The sequence below is a fragment of the Mus caroli genome, chromosome 1 (genome assembly GCF_900094665.2).
Source record: "Mus caroli chromosome 1, CAROLI_EIJ_v1.1, whole genome shotgun sequence".
In the NCBI taxonomy this organism is placed as follows: Eukaryota; Metazoa; Chordata; class Mammalia; order Rodentia; family Muridae; genus Mus; species Mus caroli.
Window position 1 is genome coordinate 137,513,627 of NC_034570.1, and position 25,144 is coordinate 137,538,770.

A 25,144-nucleotide genomic window follows, 5' to 3' on the forward strand; every position below is an offset into this window, starting at 1 on the left:
CAGAAAATAAGATTACTTATGAAGAACATTTTTATCCTCGGTAAATGATTAACCCTTCCATCATTCAGGAACTCAGTTTCTACAACAAATAAATTGATTACCAAACTACCTTCTCTTTTGATTTCTAAAACAGACAGATACATAATTTGTAAGCTTCAGCAAGACTGAGCTGGAATCCAGGGCTAACTAAGGACTTTCCTGCCTGACTGTACTCTCTACACACCTTCTGGGTCATTCAGAGAATCTCTAAAGATAAGGACCCAGAATCTTCCCCTCAAAAAATACTTTTAGAAGGGAGGTGATGGCCATTCCGTGGTATAAATAAATAAATAAATCGGTTACAGTGTTATAAGCTTCTCAAGCAGGCAAGTTCCCCAGTGGCAGTAGATTTCAGAGAGGAAAGAGGAAAGGAGAAGGGAAGAGAGGGGTGAAAGAAAGATTTAGGGAGAGAACTGCGAAGGGGGGTGGTCACAAAAAGAGAAAGGGAGAAGAGATCAGGCTAATCTTACCCAATCGATCCAGCGATCAGGTGATCGTTTATGCGGTATCAGGACACGAAAATGGCTCGACAATGCAATCCACAACAAAGCTATTTCTTTCTCTAGTTTAGCTTGGTAACTGCTGGAATCAAATGCAAGGCAGACATGGCACAGACGGCCACTCGTGCACCCCTCCTACCCCACCCCCAGTGGACCAGAGACAGTTCTCGGACTGCCCTAACATCTAGCTTCTTGGAGCATGGTCTTTAGCGCAGGGGCTCAGTACTGAAAGCAATTGCCTTAAACACAGGCTGCATGATTTAACAAGGAAGTGGGACCTAGGAAGGCTGCTGCCTCTTAGGTAACCCATCATCAGCTTCTGGTTCCTCTTGCTAACCCTCCAAAGCATAGCGCCCTGGAAAACTCTGAGTGACTATGACCTTCAACCATTCACCTCCCAGCCCCTGTCTATGCAAAAACCGATTAGGATTAGATCAATGCAATGGGACCGGTCCTGCTGGTTTATTTGGGGTGTGTGTTAAGTCGATTTTCTTACTATGCCTGGATCAGTTTCTGCAAGGGAAAGGGTTCCAGGGAAGTGCTAGTGAAATTCACCGATGGAATACTATTAATCCTAATGATAACGTTCCCAGCTCAGGTAAACTCTGAAAACTGTGAGTGGGAAGATCCTGCAGGATTTCCGAAGCGCTGCTCTCCTGAATTCTCATTGGATCATCCCCAGCAGCCTAAATCAGTGCTGCTGCTCTCTGAAGATGACTACAGCCTAGCTCACTAGTTGTCTACTCCCTGTTTACAGCACATCCTTTCACTTCTCTTTGGAGATTTGTCTTATTCATCCTGTTCTCTTGGGTTACCCAGCTTCCTCACTTTGTGGGTTCTTCCAGTTTGGTACATTTGTTTGCCTGAGGATTATCATAAGAAAGGTTCCCACTGTTACCCATTCTTAGAAAAGAAAAAAAGAAAGAAAGAAAGAAAGAAAGAAAGCACTTCTTTAACATTTTTGCCTCCTTTACTTTTGGGTTCTTGGCCCCTGGAATAAGTGACTTTCACCTGATTAGATGCCACCAGGAACTACTGAGTGTTTCCAACTTCTACTGTCCTGCAGCTCACCACTCTACACTGCTTTGGAAGATCATGGGATGTCTCCTTGAATCGTGGATATGTTTCTCGCACACTCGTCTTGCTTCATTAACTTTCCTCTGGTAAGTAATTCTTTATATGTGATGAGTACTTTACAACTTCTGTTAATTTTTACTTTTTAAAATAAGCACTACTTTTTCTTCAATCTCTCTCTGTCTCTGTCTCTTTCTCCGTTCTTTGTACAGTTGATTTCAGATTGCAAATACTTATTTGTGTGACCATTAGTACATGATGGAACTAGTAGGATGTAGCCCATGAAATAACTTACCCCAATACCTCCTTTAAAAAGAAAATCCTCCATCTTTATACATTTCTATCAGGTAATGTGGACATCACCTCCCCGGAATGTACCCCTCTTGGTACACAGCATTGTACCATTTGAGGTGGTAATTTTTTTTTTCTATTAGTCTATGGTAATGCCTGCAGGATAGCTATTTCTGATGGAGGGCTGGCTATGTATGGGTTTGGGAAAGTTCACTAGTCTCTCTGATCTTCAGAAGGTGGTCCAGGTCAGCAAGTGTTTATCTCATCCTAAACAACTGAATGGATGAGAGAGGACTTTGGTTAAGTGTGTCTATTGATTTAGTAGGATCCTAAATACTAACATGTCACTATATGGCAAGGAAAAGAGTCCCGAGTTTTGAGAGCATCATTCTTTATACAATATCCAATATGTTCCTGGACACATTGTTCTGGTCATCATGGTTACTGTCTAGGCAGCATTTTGCAATGCATTTAGATTTTGTAAATTGTGCTGGGGACAGTTAATTGGTCAGAGAGGTCTCCACTCAGATGAAGAGAGCTCTCAGAAGCCACTGATTATCTGGGTTCTAACACATTGAAATTCAGGGAGGGACTTTACATGAAAAATGTAATTGCCTCTGTCTTCACACTTGCCCACCCCTGCCCTCAGTTTTTTAATAAGTATGTTAATATGGTCCCTGTTTTGTGCTTTTATGAACATTTCTATGGTCTTTGACTGATGATCCTTCTCATTCCACCAAGTTGCTTTGAGGAACATTTAAATGTTGGTTTTCACTTCACATTTGGCCAAGAGTTTGGTAATTATCAATCACAAACATGCACATGTCCATAATCTGTAAAGCACACATTTTTGCACAATCCCCCTTTATTGGGGTGGATGGAGGTGAGGATCTATTGTTCAAGCCTCTCCTTCCTAAGTTATTTTGACTCTTTTTTCCTTGGGGGGGGGTGTTCTTTTTAATTTCTGGGAAAGAACTGTTCCAGTCATTGATGGCTGACGCGACAATCTAGGCAATGATTTCTTTCTTTTTAATTCAAAAGGCTTTAAAGCTTCCAGACATAAAAGTACTCCAGCTGCAGCATCGCACCATCCCCCTCCCCCTCCTCAGATCCCAGGGCTTTCCCCTTTGCTTCCCACCGAGTGTGAGAGGATTTGGGGCTCACACAGTGATCCGCACCTCTTGGCGTCCCTCACCCAGCGCTAGTCTACCTGCTGTCTTTACCAGTTCAGTTTGGTCCGTCCTGCCTTGCAAGCCAGGGCTATTAGCGTCCGTGACTTCATTTGAAGAAAAGAGGCTTTGGTGTAATTCGCCAATTCAAATCCCCTCTCTGGAGGACTACTGCTGTTGCGCAAGGGTGGAGGGAGAGAGAGAGAGAAGGGAGAAAACTTTCAGTGCAGTCAGACGGTTTTCTGCTTAATCAGTGTGACACAGTGAGGCACAGACGTTCGCTGTCTAGGTAAGTGCGTTTTGCTGGGTTAGAACCCGGAGCTCTGCCTTCTGTGAGGGAAATTGACAGGAGAGACAGGCTCTTGCAGCCAAGAATGCTTTAACCAGAGGGCTAGCAACAGGCGAGTGTGTCTTGGAGATTCCCCGGCAGCCCTAGGCTATATCTAAGCCTCCTGGGTTCTGGGGACGTGGAGGGCAAAGCGCCTAGTAGCCTGGCTGGTCCAGGGCTCAGTGCTGGTGCGGGAGTGCGAGGGTGGGGATGGAGTCCCGACCCGCTGGCGCAGGCTACGCTCGCTCTCAGCCCTGCGGCTCACGGTGGACATTTGCAGCCCAGGAGAGTGAGGTTCACAAGGGGTTTTCAACCTCCCACAACGTCGACTGTCTAGTTTTCCTGGGCTCCCAAACCTCTTCTGTGGGGAAGAAAGACTTGCTTTTTCTGTAATCTCTTAACACCGTTCTGTGTTGCAATTTCTTTATTATTTTCATGAGCTGAGTCTAAGCACAGCGCGCGATGCTTCCCCAGGATGCTGCTTTTTAAAAACCCCGATCTTTGCTGTTATCTGCCTGTTTAGTAGCGCTTAGGATAGCTGAAGGACTTTTTTTTTTTTTAGATCAGTATTTAAGTATTGCTAATCATCACTCATGCCTTTCCTTCATTCACTAACTCACAGAATCCGGAGGGCGGTCGGGTGAAGTGAGTTGGATTTCAACTTGGAGTCAGGGCTTGGAATGCTATGTTATCCGCAGTCTGAGGCGTAGCAGATACAAGCTTACATTAAAGCCAGTATAAAGTTCTCTTTTTATTTTGCTCACCCCCTTTTCCTGGAGGTGGGTTGAGAGAAAGAACACTGATTTCTGGGCTCTCAGCTCCAGTGGTGACCACCAGGGAGGGGGTGGCGCTTCTGGGCTGCGGGTTTCTGCAGCGTCTGTAGCCAAACAGGGGAAGAGAGTTGAAGTCTTTGATGGCTGTTCTCCCAGTCCCTAAGAGTTGAAGCTGAAAGCCTTGTACTTTCCTTTAGGTCCAGAACGTGATCAGTTCTCCTGCAGAGCAGGGACCTCCTTGTAAAGGGAGCCTTGGTGTGGAGATTCAGGGTAGGTTCTACTTGAAAGGGTAAAATGCACTTTCTCTTCTGTGTGAGCTGTCAAACAGCTGTTGGAAAAGAGGAGGAGGTGACCTGGGTTACAGATTAACCCTAGCATTCCTTGCAAAGGATTGCCAGACAAATATATGTAAGCAAGGAAGAAAACCCTAAGCTGTAAAGCTGTCAGAGCAGCGTGGAGACAGATGATTCAGAATCTGGGGACTTTTTCTTTTGATTTGTTTGTCATCATGCAGTTAACCAGGTAAGGACTGAAGGTCTGTGTGATATCAGCAACCTTATAGTCTGTGTTTGACCTATCTTGTGATGATACTTCTATTCTGACCTACTGAAAACATGCATTTTTAGATGGTTCTAAGATCCATAACTTCTTAATATTCACATTCATGAGTATGTTTAATATCCTTTAGTGATTCAATGTGCATTCATTTAAATGTTTAATGTGGTTTTATTTAAATGTTGAACAGTGGTAGAAAAATCATGAAATGGACCTAGAGGAGAGGCAATGATTGGGAAGGTATAGAGTTAGAGGAAGGGGTGGGTGGTCCTAATGCAATATGGAAGTGGCACTTGCAGAAATGTCTTATACCATGTCTTTCGCTGAGGTCACAAACCTTCCTATACAGAGGGCAACTGAAGAACTATCGAGGGCCTCTTGAACTAAAAAAAGTAATTTTGACTACTTGAGAAAATGTTTTTTTGGGGACACCCTTATACTATCTTTTCAATCTTGAAAGCAAAAATACTCGGGTTTGATATTAAATTGATTTATAAAATTGGAGGAGGAAGAGGAGGTTGCCCAAAGGCAGGGTTTTACATGATCCCCAGGTACAGATACGTCTAAGTCTAAGAAAAACAACTGAAAAACTGAAAAAAAAGAGGGAGGGAGAAAATTATGGAAACACACCTAAAATAAACTTTTTATTTTTAGTCAAAGTTTGGTAGATATGTAGATTGAGCAGTCAATAGGTTTCTTCTACTATCAGATTTAACGTAAGTAGAATAATACATCTGCATGGTCTAATGTATTTTTTTAATTATTATTACTGTCTTTATTTTGTTAAATTCTGGTTAGAGTTGAAGGAGCTGAGAATCTGCCCATAGTGAAGCAGAAAACCCATCAAATTAATAAGACACCATCCTAAAGCCATGTCAGCTGCTAATAGCATTTTGTCTAGGAAATTATCTTTACAATCTCTGTGAAATAATTTTAGTGCTTACATTTATTGACTTAGACCTCTGAGTCAATATTTTTTCTGCTTGTAAGGTTCCCGGATAAAATATTGAATAAATAAGAATAATTGCTACTTTTGGTTGGAAAGCTGCAAAGTTGTAGTACTTTTCTTAGTTAGAAGCAAATGGCAGTTTTACCCCACAAGAGAAAGTCATTAACAAATTTCAATTTGCCAGTTCTTTTACATTTTAGTCTCTGGAGGTTGTTGTAAAAAGCATGCTCATTATATCTCTATGTAGATGTGTGCATCTGTATTCAATTTTGGATTGATGGAGAATATATTTATGTGAAATGCTGTTTAAGTCATAGTCTTGCAGTGAAATACACAGGAGATCATTTAAGGATCAATTTCATTTACTTTTAACCAAATCAGGTATTATTTCATTCTCTCTTAGGCTATTTTGTGTTAAGAAAACCAACATTATTGCATAAATGTATGATGCTTAAATTATAGTACCTGTTGCTTGTTTTCAACAAAATTATTGGTGCACTACAGCTAAGTAATCAAATCTAAGTTGAAAGAAGCATTGTTATTAAAGCATAGGTGTTGGGACTCATGTTACAAATACATGCACATACCATCCTTACAATTAACTGTGTTACGAGACTGATGCTATTAAGTGCAATACAATTGCTTTCCGAAATAGTTCTTCATAGGCATGTTCTGCACGAGGGAGAAGAAATATAGTTGGGGTCTTTATAACTTCTATTTCTTGCTGTTAAAAAGTATGTTCCTATCATTTTTCAAATGAAAAGATAATGGTTAGAGGAAGATTCAAAAATTTTTATTAATATAGAAAATGGACATTAATATTGAAATACTTCCAGCATAAATGAGACTATGATAACAGTATGGGACAAGATTAACATAAATCTATTATTTAATAAAAGAGAAGCCCATGTATGTTTGTAATTATGTTTAGGATATAGGATCAATGATATAGTTTTTGAAGACTCTTTCCACTACTTCCTTCCCTTCTGAAGAGGAAGTTCATGGGAAATGTTGAACTTTCGAAGACTTTCTCCTGCATCTCCATTTTAGTTCTACCTCATTTATTATTGTCCTAATAAGACTTGTTCTCACCAGTTTTAATTTATTTTCTTATTTCTCACATGAGTAAGAAAGAGTAGAGTATGTTTTCTAAGGACATGCCAAGATAAAATTGAAAGAAGTTAAAGGCAAACATGCTGCAAAAATACCACAATTCATCCACTCCAAGGATTCCTGTGTCTTTGGATTTCTTAGTCTCAGGATAGTGTTATAACTTCTTAGGAACAAATGTTGACTGAACCATTGAATGTGATTATGAAGTATTCTTAGTCTATGGTGTATTGGTGGCACCTGAGGTTTACTATTATTCCATTTTTAAAAAGTAAAATAACACACTTGTTGAGGCATTGCAGATGTTGTTTTATTGACAGGATATTTACCTTGTATTTTATATTTATAAGAAAGTACATACAGTTTTAGAAAATGAGGATTTTAATTGACTGCCTTCTTGCTATCAATTAATGAAAGAAAATGCTGATACTTAGTGGATTGATATTTATCAGTTTGATAATCTCCATTCTCAAGTGAAATAAAAAGTAGTCTTAAATAATAATAATAAAGTGGTAAAAAATTAAATTGTAACTCATAGTATCTTTCATATATTCATAGTTTACTAAAATGAAGGAGGGGAGGATGACATCTGAAGAATTAGTGTTTTAATTTAGTAGCTACTTGGTGAATTTCATTTTAACACTTTGAAGTATTATTCTGGACAGTATTTCAATATATCATTATGTATATTATATCAGTTTATAACTTCCATATTAAATTATATACATTCCCATTGAGGTCAAAAGATAGCAATACTACTTTCTGTTTTAATATCATTGTCTTTTGATGGCCAATTTTAATTATTTAAATAATAAAAGTGTATAACAATGTTTATTCTCTTTTATAAAATAGAATCGAGTCTCTAAATTTGAAATTTAATCTGAGTACTAATGGGCTTTCCATTGACTCAATGCCCGAAAAGTTTACCAAGAACTAGTTGATGACTATCTTAAAGGTATCAAATGGCAAACATAACCCCTCACAATGGTCTTCAAATATAATTGACATTTACATTTGAAGACTCTTATATCCTTTTCAAAAATATTTGATGATCCACAAAGAACATTTGTATTCAATTTCTCACAAATATTTCTATCCCATTGAATGGATTTCACAGGTAATTATTTTATATTATGAATCTACTGCTCTTAATAAAGTTTAAAATAAATAATGCAAAGAATTTTCAAGTGTTTACTAATTTGTATTCCAAGTAACAAAGTTTTCATTCTTTAACAAGTGACAGAGGTCCAATTGTGATCCTGTAGCAAATTTATTTCCCCCAAAGATGAATTTACATAATTAATATTTTTTGATGCAGAGGATGCATTACTACATTTTAAGGATGAAATTGGTGTGTTGTTTGGAGGTTTATTTTCAATTAAGGAAATGCAAATTGTGATGCAGAAATGATATATAATCTACATACTTGACAATACACTGATTTGATATCTACTATTTTCAATTTTAATTTATTATTGAAAAAGTTTATTATGCCTACAGTTTAAAATATAGTTATCCATAGTCTGACCTATTTTACAAATTGTTTTAAGTATTGTTTTAATATATAAACCCTAATTTACCTAGATGCCTTAAGAGCACCCAAAGTATAACAAATTCTCCTTAATAGCTAATAAAGGAACTATCATATTATAGTTCCAGCAAATTAAATCTATAAAATACACATTTATTGATTGGATTAATAAATATATGAACATTACACTCAAACGTATTATAGCACTATGCNATTGCAAGAATTATTCTCTCATAATGGTGTGTTTCATTTAAATTCCATTATAGATTTACTGTGAAGAAATACTTACAGATAGACTTATTCTTCCTGAATTCTATATCAGCCAACCTNATCAGAATTGAGCTAGATTTTATTAACTTTTCTGGACTCTTGCATCTTGTTAATTTTTAAATCTATCTCTAGAATATTACACTATTAAAAAACAATCTAGCCTTGGAGAGAACAGGACTGAGTGAGCATGAATTTTAGATTGCTCAGCTTCAAATAGTGGCCAGTACATAACATGCAATTTTTATATATTCCCTTTTTTATTCAAATGGAATTTTTATTTAAAACAATGAGATTCACAGACATAAGCTAGTTTGCAGAAAATGTTATTTTAAATAATGTATTTGAACATTATGGGTTTATTCAACTGCCATATTTAAAAATCACATGTTTTTCTTTATTGTTGTTGTTGATGGTTTTTTGTTTTTGTTTTTGTTTTGTCTAAAATCCACTTATTCAGAAAACCAAAGCTAGGGAATTGCTCTGTCTTCAAAGCTAGCTAGTCTATCCTACACAGTTTTATCCCAGTCTCAGATATGATTTGAGACCTTGTCTGAGAGACAAAACTAAATAAAGCAAAATAAATCATGTTTATTCTAGTTGTTTATTATTGTGTAAAAACTGATATATGTATACTTTGAATACAGGAATCTTTGTGGCTGCTTTGAGATATGTTAATTAGCACAAGGTCTTCTATCACAGTTAATGTAAATATATAATACAACTATTGAAATTGGGAAGAGTTTGGGATAGGTGATAAACTCAAGTGTCTGTTGTGTTTTTAATGTGTAAATATCCTCATGGTTTAAAACATAATAAATATGTTCTGAAATATAAATTCTGTAAATGTATATGGAGAAATGAAAATAAAAACTTTTTAAGTAGGAAATTTTATACTTAACTGTGAGTTAATACATTGCTGGTGCCATGCATTTACGACGTTCTCTATCTTCCTCTTTCCATTATAACAATCCATTTCCACAACTTTACCACAAGGAACTGACTACCATTATTTTAAATGTAAAACAATCTTTATTGAATAATATACAAACAGTACTGTATTTTAATAGTAAATTACATATGGGAAACAAATTTGATCATATTTTGTAATGACAGTAAACTCTAGTATGGTGAGGTTTTTTGAGTCTTTTTTTTTTATATCTAACCATAACTCTCATAATATTTAACATGTCATTGTTGAGTTTGTTTGGATGGGATAAAAAATTCCAGTGTGTTGCATATAGGCTTGCAGGAGAGCCAAAGACCACTACTGTCTTTATTGCATTTGAGCCCATCCAGACAACAGCTAACTGAAGAATCAATTTTGATTTCAAGGAAGAGGCAGCTGCTCCCAAGAACTGTTTTGATGACCTATTAATATACTTGTTTACTTTCAATGATCCATAGTGCATAAAGCAAACAGAAATTTTGTTTACCTATCCATCTCCTACATGGTTATTTCATCACAAAACTGACCAAAATTGGCTATATTTTGCTGTCTTTTAGAAATGTCTGAGGTAAACACAACTATTTCCTATCTATTGATATAATTTCTCCATTAAAATGTAGTTATTACTAAGGTAGGCCTCAGGTAAGTGTGATAAATAGCTTTTCCTGTGACTATTATTTGTGAAATAATTTCTGTTATGTTCTACTTAGTTGATTTCCAAATTACTGTTCATTTCATAACATAACAAGAATATTTAATAGTCACTCTTCTCTAATTATCAGACATAATTTTGCCCACTTAATTTCTTTTCTGAGTTTTCTTCAAATATTTGATGGTTATTGAAATGTGGAAGCTAAGCTATAATATGTGTGTGTGTTATATTTAATGAAAATTTACATTAAGTTTTCTATCCAAATTTAGTGTATCAGCATTTGAACCTATTAATAGTTAGGATTATTATAGGTCTTAAATTAATATTTTGCACAGAGTTGTTGTTGAAATTATTAAATTTTCTTAAATTTCTATTTTGAGGAACAGTGTACAAGCAGATGTTTTCCATTAGGAAAAAAAAAAACAAAGGACTTAATTTCATCTCAGTATATTACTAACATTAGGTGATGTGAGACTATTTCATTAGCTAGTATATCTGTCACCCATGTCAGACATCCTAAGGTTAGTGAAGAGACACCATTCAATTAGAAATATGTGCATTTCTGGCATCATCTGTCAGTAGGTGTTCAGAAGGTACTGGAGAGCACTACCTACTTTTTAAATATGTAATTCTGACTTAGTTTGCTTAGTGAAATCTCCTCTGCTATGTTTTTATTTTTGATTCTTAACAAAACTATGTATTAAAAAGTGGATAATTGTGTACATAAAGCCTTAGAAATACAGCAGAAACATGGCCGATTTAAGCAATGGTAAGGCAGAGGTCCACAAGTCTTTGTTATCTGAAGTATTCTCAGCACTTATTTAGCCAATAGGAGAGATGTGGTGCTTGCTTGCCCATTTCATTGTCATGAATGTCCAATCTTGATATTGTCAATATATTTCTGTTTAAAGAAGATGTGTTTTTAAGGATTCAGCCTAGAGAAAGGTCAATTCAAAATATATTTCTATTATGTATATTAAAGGAAAAATTAAAGAGACAAAGAAGTCAGGAAATGAGAAAAAAGTGTTAGAATTCCTATTTTACATGATCTCATTCAATTTTTTTCAAAAGAATTCCAAATTCCTTGAATCAAGAACATTTTAATTTAATACTATTTAGCTATTAGCTCATTTAGTTTTAATAATTAAAATAAATAAAATCTCAGATTGACACCACAAGGACTTTCTTCACAAATTTTATGTTTTATTATAGTTAAGTGTTTGTATGTCAAATTCTATAAGGTCTGTGACCCTGTGGGACTTGGTTGTTGATACTAAAGGTATACCAGAAAAAAAGAAATAGTCACACATCCCTGTTTCATGCTGTGTAAAATATCGTGGAATTACCCTGTGGATGGAGTGGCATCTATAAATAGGAAGAAGACATAATTGGGAGCTACCAAAAATTTGTGAATCCTTCATACTTAATTTTCTTATATTTGGATAATGATTATCTGAAAAACTTCTCTGAAAAAATTATCTTTAATTTTAAGGAATTCCTCTATGATCTGAATAATCAATCATAAGCTGTTTAACATTTTAAAAAGCTGGGCCTGCCTTGAAAGTTAACTAAACTTAATTTAACTTCTATGTGTGTAGCCAGAGAACACATTATTATTTACAATTTTTAATAAAATAACTTCTAATTATGCTGTGACCTTTCTTTGCAAATTGGGTAAACTCTGAGGTATTTTTGGTCCTTCACAACACAAATTTTGTCTGTTCAGTAACCCAATTCTAGACTTTTCTGGCTGCATTTTAGTGTACTTACTTAAAACTATTTCTAGTATGATTTTAGTTAGAAGAAGTATTATTTCTTTTGCTGAACAAACTTCTAGTGATCATTTTGCAAATTGTTTGATAGTAACACTATTTTAAAGCATTTCAACATCTTTACTAGAAGAAAACTGAGGATGATATTCATGAAAGTAAGAGAAGAATGATCACTATTTTTGAGTTTTATTTTATAAAGTATGAGTTATAAGATGTAAGACTCTTCAAAAAAGCATGAATGGTAAAGCCACTTTGAATCTTAGTGTCTGCAAGTGTTATTTCCACTCTGTTTCTACACATATATTTGTTTAACCTTTTTCTTAAATTGTCCTCTGTTTCACTGTTCTGAGACGAGAATATATTAAGTGTAATATATTATCAGTTGGCTCTAAAGTTCTCATGACACATGTTCAAAAAAACAGTAAGGTATTATTCAAGGACGGTTTTAATGGGACTTTATAATAAGAAACTAATGTGTGATTCAGTTCTTAACAGAACGAAAAAGCAGAAGATTGTAGTAGGTGAGTCAGTGGATGCTAAATGAACAGAGCGAAAGTCAGATGAGAGGATATACTTGCTTAAAACATTTTTCAACGTTCTTCCAATGTGATGAGACCACACCTGGAAAGTTCAATAAGAGGAACCCAGACAGATAAGTAGGACATTCCTCTGTGGAAAGTTTGGATTTTGCAAAAGTGTGTGTAGCACACACTTGCAGAAATGAAAGCATCAAACACTAAGTAAGGACCTATGAAAACACAATTCAGAGAAGGCAGAAGGGAGTCAGATCCAGATCACAGTTCTCTCATATTTCTTTAGGTTTTCTTAAGTCATTCTATTTTTCACGTTTGGCTGTTTTACTTGCATGGATATGTATGTACACTTCATGCATCTCTGGAGCTCATGGAGGTCAGAAGAGGGCCTCAGCTCCCCTTGAACCAGAGGTCTGAGTCGTGAGGGTCCTCGGAATAAATCGCAGATATTCTTACAAGAGTAACAAATGCTTGAAATGTCTAGGCCCCTCAAATATTCTTTTATAACTAGAATTGAGTCTAATGGAATAAAAATTAATTTCCTAACATCAATTTCTGAACAGATTTCATTAGACAGTTTTTGTGTGATTCCTTATGATGCTCACTACGAATTTTATAAAAATTTAAATATGCTCATCCATGCTGAAACTCCCATGTTTTAAGCTATCTGGTAGCCCAAAAGGCTCGCACACTTTGTGTTACTAAGAAACATTGTCTCATGTGCTGGACACTGTTAAGGAATGAAACTCCCCTTCTCTTCATTTTTCCTAATCAGTTCTACCATTAGGCAGCAACATTTAATGCCCTCTTTATTGGTAGGACAAGATTGTATTGACAGGATCAAGCAGGAGATTACTTCCCTCTGCAGTATGGACTTCCCACAGGAATACTCACCCTCATTAAGATGGAGAGCACTTAGAGCTGTAATTCAGAGGCACTGTGTTACCTTCTGAGTTAAAATAAATAAGGAGAAAGGGTCCTCTGGAATCGACGCTTATCAGCGCTAAATATATACAAAGATTCCCTTATATGGGCAGCTTTAACCTATACAATGTGAAAGATGCGAGAACATTCATATTCTAAAGTAGACGGGAGAGACACCAATTAAGGACCTACTAAATACAATTGAGAGAAGCTAGACTGGAGTCAGATCTACAAGAGTAGGTGTATTAAGAGAACGTAAAAATGTAGAATAATGTAGTACTCGTAGATCAACAGAGTGGGAATTTTTAGTATCAGAAGACACAGTGAACTAGCCTATAAAGTTAGGGGGAAAGAGTTAAACTCAGCTGCTTAAACTTTACTATGTCCAAAATAGTATGTGCAGTGTTAGGCGCCACAGGAGGAGCCAAGTAAACGCTGAGGAGGAAACTGTGTTCTGAGTAGATGAACAAAACTATGAAGAGGCTATCACCAGAATATTGAAAATTTCCAGAAAATCTTGAAGAATCAATCTAATATATCCTTAATTTATTATTCTAATATGCTCTTAATTTTAATAATTATAACTCATGAAAAATTAATTTATTAAAGAAAGTTATCTTTATCATTCCAAAAGAATTTTAATATCAATGTTTTTTTTCACTGATAATTTTATTTAGTCCAGGAATAACTAGTCTAGTTACTTTGATGACTGTTGATACATCTATCTCTCTGTGGTTTATAGATGTTTGGCTTTAAAAGATTCACAAATACATTGTAATTGTTGAAAAAAAACTATCAGTGCAAAATAAATTAAGATTTTTGTAGTTCTCATTTATGTCAAGGATATCAGAATAGCTAGTGTTAGAATATTCCCACTAATACATATTACATTTCATACTTCTTACAAAATCATGTAATCAAGCAATCATTCTACACACCCACTAAAGTGAAGGGAAGAAGGTAGTCCTGTATGTGTGTAAAATTTATGGGTAAATATTGTAACATGTTCGTAATTCATTCTGTTAAAAAAATGACAAAATCTAGTTTATTTCACTACATTACAATTTATCACCTTTTTAAAAAATCCAATGTCTGGTATAAGTAAAACAATTTTAGGATATTTTAAGTCCAAAATTGTAGACTACCATTACCATTTCACTAAAGCAATAAAGAAATGTAACCTCACAAGTCATCAGGCCACAAAACCGAACACCAAAAGGCACAAACATGTAGATACATGCACATACACAGAGAAACTTGCTGTTTTATGTTTGTATAGGCATGTGTTTTTCAAATTTACCATTTCTCAGTATTCGCTCCAATTTATTACAAACTTCATTTTTATAGAGAATACACGGCAATGCACTAACATATGCCACATTGTGTATCAAAATAAGAAAATATTAGTGACAGGCTTGTCATATCAGAGGATTTGGTAGTTGTTAATTTGGTTGAGAAAACTGTGTAAAGAGCACACGATTTTGACCGTCATATTCTTTTTCACCTTAATTATCGAGTTCCTTCCAAGTAATCAATCCTTTTGACCTTCTATGGAAAAGGCATTTTAAGCTTTCAAATTTCATTCTCCATTTTATTATTATCGAAATGAAGAGTGACAAAACTGTGGAATATACATTGAGAGCCACACTGAGATCTATTCTTGGTTCTTCTCGTAGAGGATCTGTTTGATAGTAACACGTGTTGTTTATCGGTAGAAATTATTTTTAAAAATGACATAGTCAAAATGTTACTTGTGTTCTCCAACCATGATAACATGCTTGATCTTGATACCCCTTTTCAATGATGTGTTATGGAATATGTAATCACTTTTATACTTGTGTCAATGACTTTTAATACCAAGACTGTTTTGCTTGTGGCTGTAGTGAGGTCTCTGAATTAAAAGCTCTTGCTGATATAGCAGAGGAACCAGGTTCTGTTTTCAGGACAGAAATATTTCTGTATTATATTCCTTGCCAAAGAAGCAGTATCCCCAGTCACAACAATGACCTACTTCCATCTACAAATTATCACATTTTGCATATTGTAGATAATATGTATCTGTATTATGGCTTTCTAAATTATGAGCTATACCACACTGAAATTGAGCAATCACTGTTCAAAAAATGTTGAAAAATTAGAGCTAAATATATACCTTTTAACCCATTATTCATTTCTTATAAATTTAACAGACATTTGTTTCAGGGTCATTCTTTATTTAAAATCCAACAATTAAATTACATTCATGTAATATATAAATTATACCCTATATATTTTAATTTTCAGAATGTTATAAATATATTATTTGATTCCATATTTTAAATGTCTTCTTTAAATGAATATATTTTATATACATGTGTTTCTTAAAATAAATATAGCATTTGCATAGCTAACATATTTATTTTATAGTTTCTGTGTTTTGTTTGCCAACTTCTTCATTGCTAAGCATGGAAGCAAAGCCTATGGAATAGTGTAGCCCTTTCATGAGGCAGGACTTTAAATGCTGCTCTACAGCCTTCTAGAAATATGTGATCTTTCCCTGCCTTTGACAGCATGGTGTAGGGGAGAGAAGGAATGAGGGTTGGAAAGATGTGTTTGTTATACTGGTTTGTCAACTTTCCATGGGTTTTCCCATGGTTGAAATTAAGTAGGAATTTTTGATGGAATTATTTTATGAAAATATTTATACATGAGCAGAAGTCAATGTAAATGAATATAATATATCTATATGGAGAAATTATACAGTTTCCATGTTGTTTTTAAAATAAAAGTGGCTTTTACTTAACATCCAATAAGTTAATGAAAAATGCATTGCAGTGCCAAAGATGAGACTCAGACATGGTCTACCAGTCTAAAGTCTGTAAATACTACAGTGAATTTTTTTTTATTTTTTTCTATTGCTTTTCCTAACATGATATTTTGACTGATGATTTTAGAATTTCCAAGAAAGAAAAACAAACAAACAAACAAACCCACAAGTTCAATTGGTATTACCCATATGCTTACTGTAGCATGCTCAAACTCCTACTTGCCTTAAAGAAAACTGAGTTCCTCCCAACCTGCATTCCTCCCAGAAGCCATCATTTGTAGAAAACTACACTTGGGCATCCTTATCACAACTTTTAAGACTTCTCTTTGATGGCTTCTTGTCTAGGCTGTTACTTTGGAGGTGGGGAGGGGTCATCAAAGAAGCCTTCTATGTCCCTCTTTCTCACTTGTGATCCTGCAGTCATTGATAACAGTGCAAAAGTAGCTTCCTTGATGAGTAATCCTTAACATTGGGTTTTATATTCATACTTTCAGTCATATTAGAAATTCAATGGTAATATTATACAAAATATTTGATAATATTTAATTTTTTATGAATTTCATATACATTTTATATCCTGATTTAGATAAATATAAGGTATTAAAATGGAAGCAGGATCACAGAGAGCTAAGAAGGAATTGTGAGTCTCTACATGAATACCTGTTTTATTATTAATTATTATTATTATTATTTCTGGCACACATCATTTTTGTATGTTTTATGCAGTATGTTTTTTAAAGACTGTTGATATTTTGCAAATAAATTTAGAACGTATAACACTCAACATAGAGTATTACTATATGAAATAGAATTTATAACAATATTATATGTAACATATTTTTTTTAAAGTGAGAGTTTCTGTATTTAATTCCTTTTGTTATAGAAAGGACATCTTAGCAATACTAATCATAAAAAATACATATCATACTAAATGTCATGGTTTTCTATTTAATTTTTATGATTTGTTTTCATTTTCTTCATTTTATTTGATTGTTCTTGTTTCCAAAAACAAAAGCAAACAAACAAAAGAATACTAGACAATTAAATGTGCTAGAAAACAGTTTGCATCGACAATTTTAGTTCCAATTTTAGTCAGTTGGTTTTATAGTTATTCATGGAGGTAAAGATCACTTTACAGCTTTTTTTAATCTGAGGAAGAAACTTGATGAATTTGATTATTATCTTACTGATTTTTTTCACTATTGGATCCTGTGACAGTGCATCTGCAGTTAGGCATTTATTCTCAGATAGCATCTACCACTGTACTAGTAAAACAAAGGGCAAAGCAGCTCTATGTAGTACTTGAGAAACTATTTCATAAAACCTTTTATAGAAGGGTGATGCAGTCTATCATTCAGTCCAATAGCAAAAGATCAGTGAGGTGTGCCTAGCTCAAGAGAGGAAACCAAGGCACAAAGGCAGCTTCAGACCATACAAAGATCTCACAGCCATCATGAATTAAAGCAAGAGCCTTTATCCAAACCTGGACTTCCCAGATACTGGACAATTGATTTGAGGAAGCTGACCATGGTACTGATTTTAAGGTATCATTTTTCCAAGTTATTTGTCACACAAATCATCTTTATTTATATAAATTCAGCAGATAAGTCAAAAGTATATTTTGGTAATCAGAAAGCTCTGGAAGACAGTGTGGCTACAGATTTCTTTCATATCAAAATCATTACCCTTAAGGTTAGATATTAATACAGACTTAACAGAAATAATGTCTTTAAATGTATGCTCTGAGTTCATTTGTGCAATACAGATTCTTATTGGAAAAAGTTAAAAGTCCAATTCTTTGAAAAATAAAGTAGAAATTCATGAATGCTTGGCATAGACTAATAATATTTATTGATGCCAAGTATATTACACCATATACCACAATCAATGAATGCAGATTAACAGCAAAGTTATTAAAATATAGGCCTCATATACATGAGACAGAGTGTAGATACATTAATTTTAACTAAGACATTTGAAAGTTTTGAACTAATTTGACAATGATGTTTGTAAACTAGCAGTGGCTATGAAATAATTCACATATGTTCCTACTTTTATCATACCATATAAGACCTGGTAATGAACTGCTTTTAAAATACTTCCATGTGATAATTTTCTATGTTGCTTACAAAAGAGTTTTTTTTTTTTTTTTTGTTTAATCAGAAGAGTGGAGCTATTTAATGCGATCGGGAAAGTCAATGTATTTTGTAGACACTTTCTGTAAGTTTGTAGAGTTCAAAATTGTGGTCCAGGTGGTTTTGTTATCATCATTATATATTTTTATTTACAAATTATTTCTAAGTAGCTCTTTTATCGAAGCAGTTGAAGATTAAATAAAATATGGGGAGATGCAGATAGAACAGTAAATTAAGGCTATCAAATTCTCATCTGAATGCAAAAGAATGCAAAAGACATGCAAGCAACTACAAAATAGTTGACTTACTATTGTGAATTTGGTTATATTATGAAGGATTCTGCAGGATAAAGCTTCTACCCTAAAAGTTTCTACAACTGACAATGTGAACTCTTTATAATGTCACTTAAAAAAAAGAATGAGAAAGACAACTAAGGTCAAGTATTTCTAGAGCATGTTGTTCATAATACATAGACATTATACAACATAGGCAGCCTAGCACAGAACTATTTGTAGGATTACACACGGGGGGTATTTTGCTGGGATTATATGTCTCTTACTTTATTCTTGGAAGGGTATAGTATTATGTATTTAGTTCCAAAGTTTGTGAATATTCTATATTGTTTAGTTTCTGTGTTCACAAGAACTGTATACAATTATGTATGGATAAGACACAGTATATACATGGATCACTTAAATCACTGGAGAAGAATTTAATTACAATTTCACCAGTGATAAAGCCAAAAGTTTAAGTAAATATGAAAGAGATATTTCTGTACTTATACTTTCTTTCTTATACTATCATAAACATTGACCTACCTAGCTATTATCTATCTGTCTATATGCACATGTTTGATTGTGTACATACACTTATGTATCAATGTGTTCTCTGAGTAATTATTTTATTCCACATTTAGTTAGATAATATAGACGTTATCTGAATAATTTACTTAAAATGCATTTCTCAAAATAGATAAAATAGCTAGTTGTAATGGTGTACACACTAAAGAGTCAAGAGACTGAGACAGATTTAGCTGGAGGGCAGTCTGTTCTGCATAGATTTTTGTCTTTAAAACAAACATAAGCAGATCCCCTGAAATAATTATAAGAGCTGATTATGCTCAATCAGCTGAATTGGGTTTAATCTCAAAACAAACAAACTAGCATCTTAAGGCAGGAGTGTTAGCATGCACAAATGCAAACCCAACACTCTTATGAAGAGAAGAAAGACAGAGAGGGGAAATCCCCAAAACACTCTAGACAAGTATTACCGGCATTTGTTCAGAACAGCCTATCTTAAAGGAAGTGGAGAGCAAGAAGAACACATCTGAGGTTGTTTTCAATGAGGTTGTTCCACACATGCACAGTGACTCATGCGTATGTGAATTCAGACATATTAAAGCCACACTTACATACACACGCTATATCTATCTATATATAATATATATATTCATGTTAGGATACACACACATGTGTGTGTGTGTATATATATATATGTATATAAATATATATATATATTTATATATATATATATAAATGTAAATATTAAAAATAAATTAGAAAATAAAACATACCTATTGTCAAAATTAATTATGCACTTATTTATTTGCTTCATTTAATATAAATTTTATATAGTTTAATATAATAATTTAATAAGCAAATGCTATTATTTTGATTATGTAGAATTTTCCAAATAAGTTAGCAGGAAACATATTTGCTCAAGCTTATTATGGCTTAAGATATTTAATGAATAATCCACTGGATGGCATTGTTATGACATGGCGTATAATTTACTTAATGATTTTACTTTCTATTGAACTAGAAGTTTAGACAAAACATAAAAATTATATAGCTTTGAAACAAAAGGTAATTTTGTTTTTTTTGTTCAACTCTGCTACAGTCTAATTTAAAAACATTTTAATAGGCTAAGATAAGAAAAGTATGGCAGCTCAGCACCTCAGTAGATGTAGTCTCTTGAAGGGTAACTAATTGCCTTTGTATTCTGTCTAGGTGTTGAGGGAAAGCTGAGAGGATGAAGGCTCTAAGTCCCCAGTGGAAGCATGATATGGCGGCGCAGAGCTGGTGCTGAATTGTTCTCTCTGATGGCTCTATGGGAGTGGATAGTACTGAGTCTTCATTGCTGGGTTTTAGCGGTTGCTGCTGTCTCTGACCAGCATGCCACAAGCCCCTTCGACTGGCTCCTCTCTGATAAGGGACCCTTCCATCGCTCACAGGAGTACACAGATTTTGTGGACAGAAGCCGACAGGGATTTAGCACAAGATACAAGATATACAGGTATGAAAGAAAGGCAATTACAAGTATCATACTTGGAGGTTGTGTGTAAATAAGGGCTGTTCCAATGAAAAGTAACAGCAGGGTTATCATTACTTTTAAAAACTTTTATTAATCTTCAGCCTAAATGGGAATAAATATCTTGTAATTAGTAACTGAGAAGTTTTGTCCACTTGTCTACGTTTACAAGAAAGTAATTGTATATTCTTAAGCTTGAAAAAAGTGAAAGTATTAATATAAATGAGCGCCAGACAGATGCATATGATAGGAAACAACACAAAAATGTCTCAGATATGTTTGCAAACGTTTTTTTAAAAACGTGAATTCTAAGTTGTACAAAAGAAGTCATATACTGGAACAAGCAAAAGCTGCTTATACCCACATAGCCCAGAGAGTCCATCGAACAGATGAGTACTAGGGGTCACTTAAATGAATTAGATCATATTTATATTTGCATTAATGATGTTTAGGCAAATTATTGCTTTGGATTGTTTCTTTGGGGGAGACTGGACAACTCCCAGTTTTTGGCATTTGTGAAGAATAAATTTTAGCTTATCATTTTTCTGTCTGTGACTACTCAGATAGTGTTCTATAAATATTTTATTTTATGCAGTATGTGCACCAGAGGGCAGTGTGTTTCAGGTCTGTGCATAGTCTTTTATATAGAATAAAGAAAAAAATGATAAGCTTTATTTACAGACCATATTTGCAGAAGATGCAAACATATACAAGTTCCATTTATTGTTTAATTGCCCCCCCCAGTGCCTTAGTCCATACAAAGCAATATTGTGTCTATAAAGCAGGAGTAAAAAAAAGTCTTAGTCTGAACCTTTAAAGACAGTGATACATATTAAGAATCTTCTGTCTAGATTTATCAGATGGAGAAAGGGCATGAAATTTCTAGTTGTACATTTTTTGTGAATATTTGCTGGTTTAAGAAGCCCCTCTTTACAAACTCTGTAAAGATACTGGACTTTAAGACTGTGAATGTCTATCATTTAAGCCATACAAGATTTTTGACAGACTGGCAGACTGAAAAGAAAGCATTGATCTATGTTGTCCTGGGGGTCTCTTTCTGCAGCTTTAAGATATCCTGTGTGCTTGTTCTGGTGACTTGGTCTATTGGCCAAAAGTGTGTGAATAGAAGACTGTTTTCGTATGTTTCTTCAGGTTTTTAGTTGAACCAAAATCATTATTTGGGTCACAACATTTAAAAATATGGAAGGAAAAAAAATTTGAGAGTCTCTCCAAGGTTCATCTACTGCTTGGTCTTTGGGAATTTTAAAATGACTTCTGTTTGTCTTCTTCGTGTATTTCTTTGTGGCTTAAATAGCATATTCTGATGTTAAGTAGATTCAAAAATCAAAGCTTAAAATCCATCTGTTCTGAGATGTGTTATAGCATTTTAAATGCTTTTGTGCTTTTCTAATGATGCAATCTTCATTGATAATTGCTTTGAAATGAATAATATAACCTCTTCATTGGAGATTTTCAGTGTTGGTGAGAAGAGGACTTGATTTGTCCAAAGGGCACTTAAGTACAGAGGTTGCTATATAACTCTCCAAACAATATCGTATATGCAAAAAATTATTTTGAAGCTATTGACTTCATTTTTTGAAAGGATAGACAATCAGAATTAGACATCAAAATAATTTTATAGGGGTTGTCCCTTTTTTGTCCTTTATTTTTCTTAAAAATCAGTTTTAGATGTTGGGCAGTGGTGGCACATGCCTTTATTCCAGAATTCAGAAGGCATAGATACAGGCACATCTCAGAGTTCAAGGTCAGTAAGGGTCTACAGAGCAAGCACCAGGACTATACAGAGAAATCATGTCTTGCAAAAAATACAAAATAATGTCATATTGACTCTTTAAAAATTTTAATATATTTGCCATAAATACTGATATGGAAATTATAGATATTAACAACACAGATGGAAAATTAATATATTCCACATTATCTACTTGGCTTATCATTTTAAAGACCATATGATTTTCTAAAGTAATCAGCCATATCTACTATTGCTTATGACTGCCATAAAATCCTTCATGTGGCATATTTTATTGCCAAATCTTCTGGAAGACATTAGCTCTGAATTTAGAACATATTAAGCATGTTAACATAATTAGGTCAAATCTCTTTCACGAGTCTTTCTTCATTTCATCTCCCTTTTTGGAAGCATATCTTTTATTTCACTTCAAATACTAGAACAAGATGAGATTATTAAAGATCACTGGTTTCACATACCCCAAAACAGTATGAAATTCTTTTCTCTCATTTCAATAAGGTACAATTCTTGTGTTTTTTTTTTTTTATTTTTCGTTTTGTTTGTTTTTTTCTTTTTTGTAAAATAAAAGGCCTCTGTCTGTACTTTTTAAAACAAGCAAATATAAAGTACAATTACATTTTATTCCTGGAAATTATGGGAACAGTGTCTCATTTGAGATGTGGAGCACCCTCTTTGCTGCAGAACTCCCTTTGCTGTATAGTAACGATGCAAATAACCTCCCTCTGCCATGTTAGAAATAAAATTTTACAAGTGTAAAATGGTAGATATTTGTATTACTACTATCCACCATGTAATATGGTGACATATTAAACTGTGAAACCTTTATTATTTATTATTGCATTTTATTTAAATAGTTTGCCATTTTTTTTGGTTTGTTTGTTTACTAAATTGGGTGAGTTTAAACAGAAGTGACTGAGAACTTCTACTGAAAATTTTATGAGTAACTCCAGGAGTTCTCCATGGTTTAGGATCTGGAGGATATAGAATATTAGTACGATACTTCTGTCTTTTGATTGTAATTTTAAAATGGAGTTTTAAATGATCATTCATGCTTACATATGGTTTGAAAAGAGAATTAAAGCATACAGCATTAAAAGGTAACATAAGGGTCTGTGGACGCATGGCTCCAGAGGACCAAGAATCAATTCCAAGCACTTAGATGATGACTCACAATCAACCATACTTGTAGGTCAAAATAATCCAATGCCCTTTTATGACCTCTGTTGGCCTGACATTGGCATGTGATACATAGGCACATCTAGGCAGAACACCCATAAAAATAAACACAAAAGAAAGCTAAATAAATCTTTAAAATAACAAAAAAGAAGCAATAAAAGCAGTTACACTGTAGACATGTTTGCCAGTGAAACATAAAGTAGAGATAAAATTACGTGGTTTATAATCGGAACAACTTCATAGTTACATGGCAAAGATATCTAAGGTAGTGAGTCCAACAGTGTTTGTACAAGTTTCTCCAGCAAGTCAACGTAACAAGGTATATTGATAAATCTCCACTTAGCAATTTAACACCTTACAGGGAGCTAACATGAGGACATTTCTATCAATAATGCAAGCTGATGTCTCTCTTGAACCACTCCTGTGTGTTCCAAGCTCACATCCCTCATGAATTTTGCTCCTTTAATAGAAACTACACAGAGTTTAAACTTCGAATATAGTTTATAAAAGTTCTTTTGACTTTCCTTATCCGATTCTTTAGTAAACCACCTGCAGGAATAAACCGTGATGGTTATGTGGGTGATTTCCTTAGAATTCAAAATAAGTATAGATAAGCAATACTATTATAATTTGTTTTTTTTTTTTTTTTTTTTGCTTTCTGAGAGGAAATTATCAAAGAATGCTGTAATGCAACAGTAGAAAAAAATTACCATCCATTCTGTGCTTTACTGATTTTTAACTAAGCTTCTTGAATAAATTCTTAAAAGGGACACGACTAAATATATTACTAAATACAACTACATTATCTTGAACTTTATTTCTTGAAGTTTAAATGCAAGTAAAGCAATGCTGTTTGTCACATAAAAAAATATAGATATAAGTGCTACCTTCTGGAATGTCCTTGATTATATGCTGTTCCTATAAAGCCATATATATATATATATATATATATATATATATTCATGCATTTTGCTATACATATTTAGAGAAAATAATTTAAAAGAAAAAGTCTTGCAGTGGTTATCTGTCTAGAAAATATACAGACTTACATGACTGCTTTGCATATCACAGAATATGTATCTAATGTGAAAGGGTTGTTGATTCATTAAATAATTCTTTGTTAGGGGTGTGATTACAAAAACCTAAGTCCAATGTATTATTAACATATGCATAAATATGTATTTTCATGATAAAATAATGTTCATAGAACAAAACATTTCCAGATGAATAATTTGAATATCTTCACAGTATTGGAACTTTAAGGATACCTTACATCATAAGGCAATACACATGAACCGAGTTATCACTCAGGAATAATAACATTGACATGAATACAGTGAACATTAGTCGCAGGTTGTGTTCTATGAGAAAATCTTAAGTGAAGGAAATACAACGTGTTTATATATAGTGTGATTAAGCAAAAACAAGCAGCTTTTTAGGAACAACATTAAAATCGTATTACTTATGCTGAAATTAGAAAAATCTAAGATAACGATAACATCATATTTTTCTCTATATATATTGACAATG

At 33.9% G+C, this 25,144-nt stretch overlaps 1 protein-coding gene across 5 annotated transcripts in view; it reads left to right on the top strand.

Moving 5' to 3' along the window:
• The first annotated feature begins 296 nt into the window (after window positions 1-296).
• The window catches only part of Brinp3 (BMP/retinoic acid inducible neural specific 3), a 363,635-nt gene continuing 338,787 nt past the window's right edge, over window positions 297-25,144 (top strand). The window contains exons 1-3 of one of the 5 annotated variants that reach the window (XM_029483296.1): window positions 3,110-3,362; window positions 4,372-4,444; window positions 20,367-20,652. In XM_029483296.1, the coding sequence (XP_029339156.1) occupies window positions 20,417-20,652 (236 nt within the window). In that variant the 5' untranslated portion in view covers window positions 3,110-3,362; window positions 4,372-4,444; window positions 20,367-20,416. Of the gene's footprint in view, window positions 1,703-3,109; window positions 3,363-4,356; window positions 4,697-20,366; window positions 20,653-25,144 lie in introns of those variants that run through there. The other 4 variants (XM_029483291.1, XM_021165977.2, XM_021165986.2 and 1 more) reach the window with 4 other exon arrangements.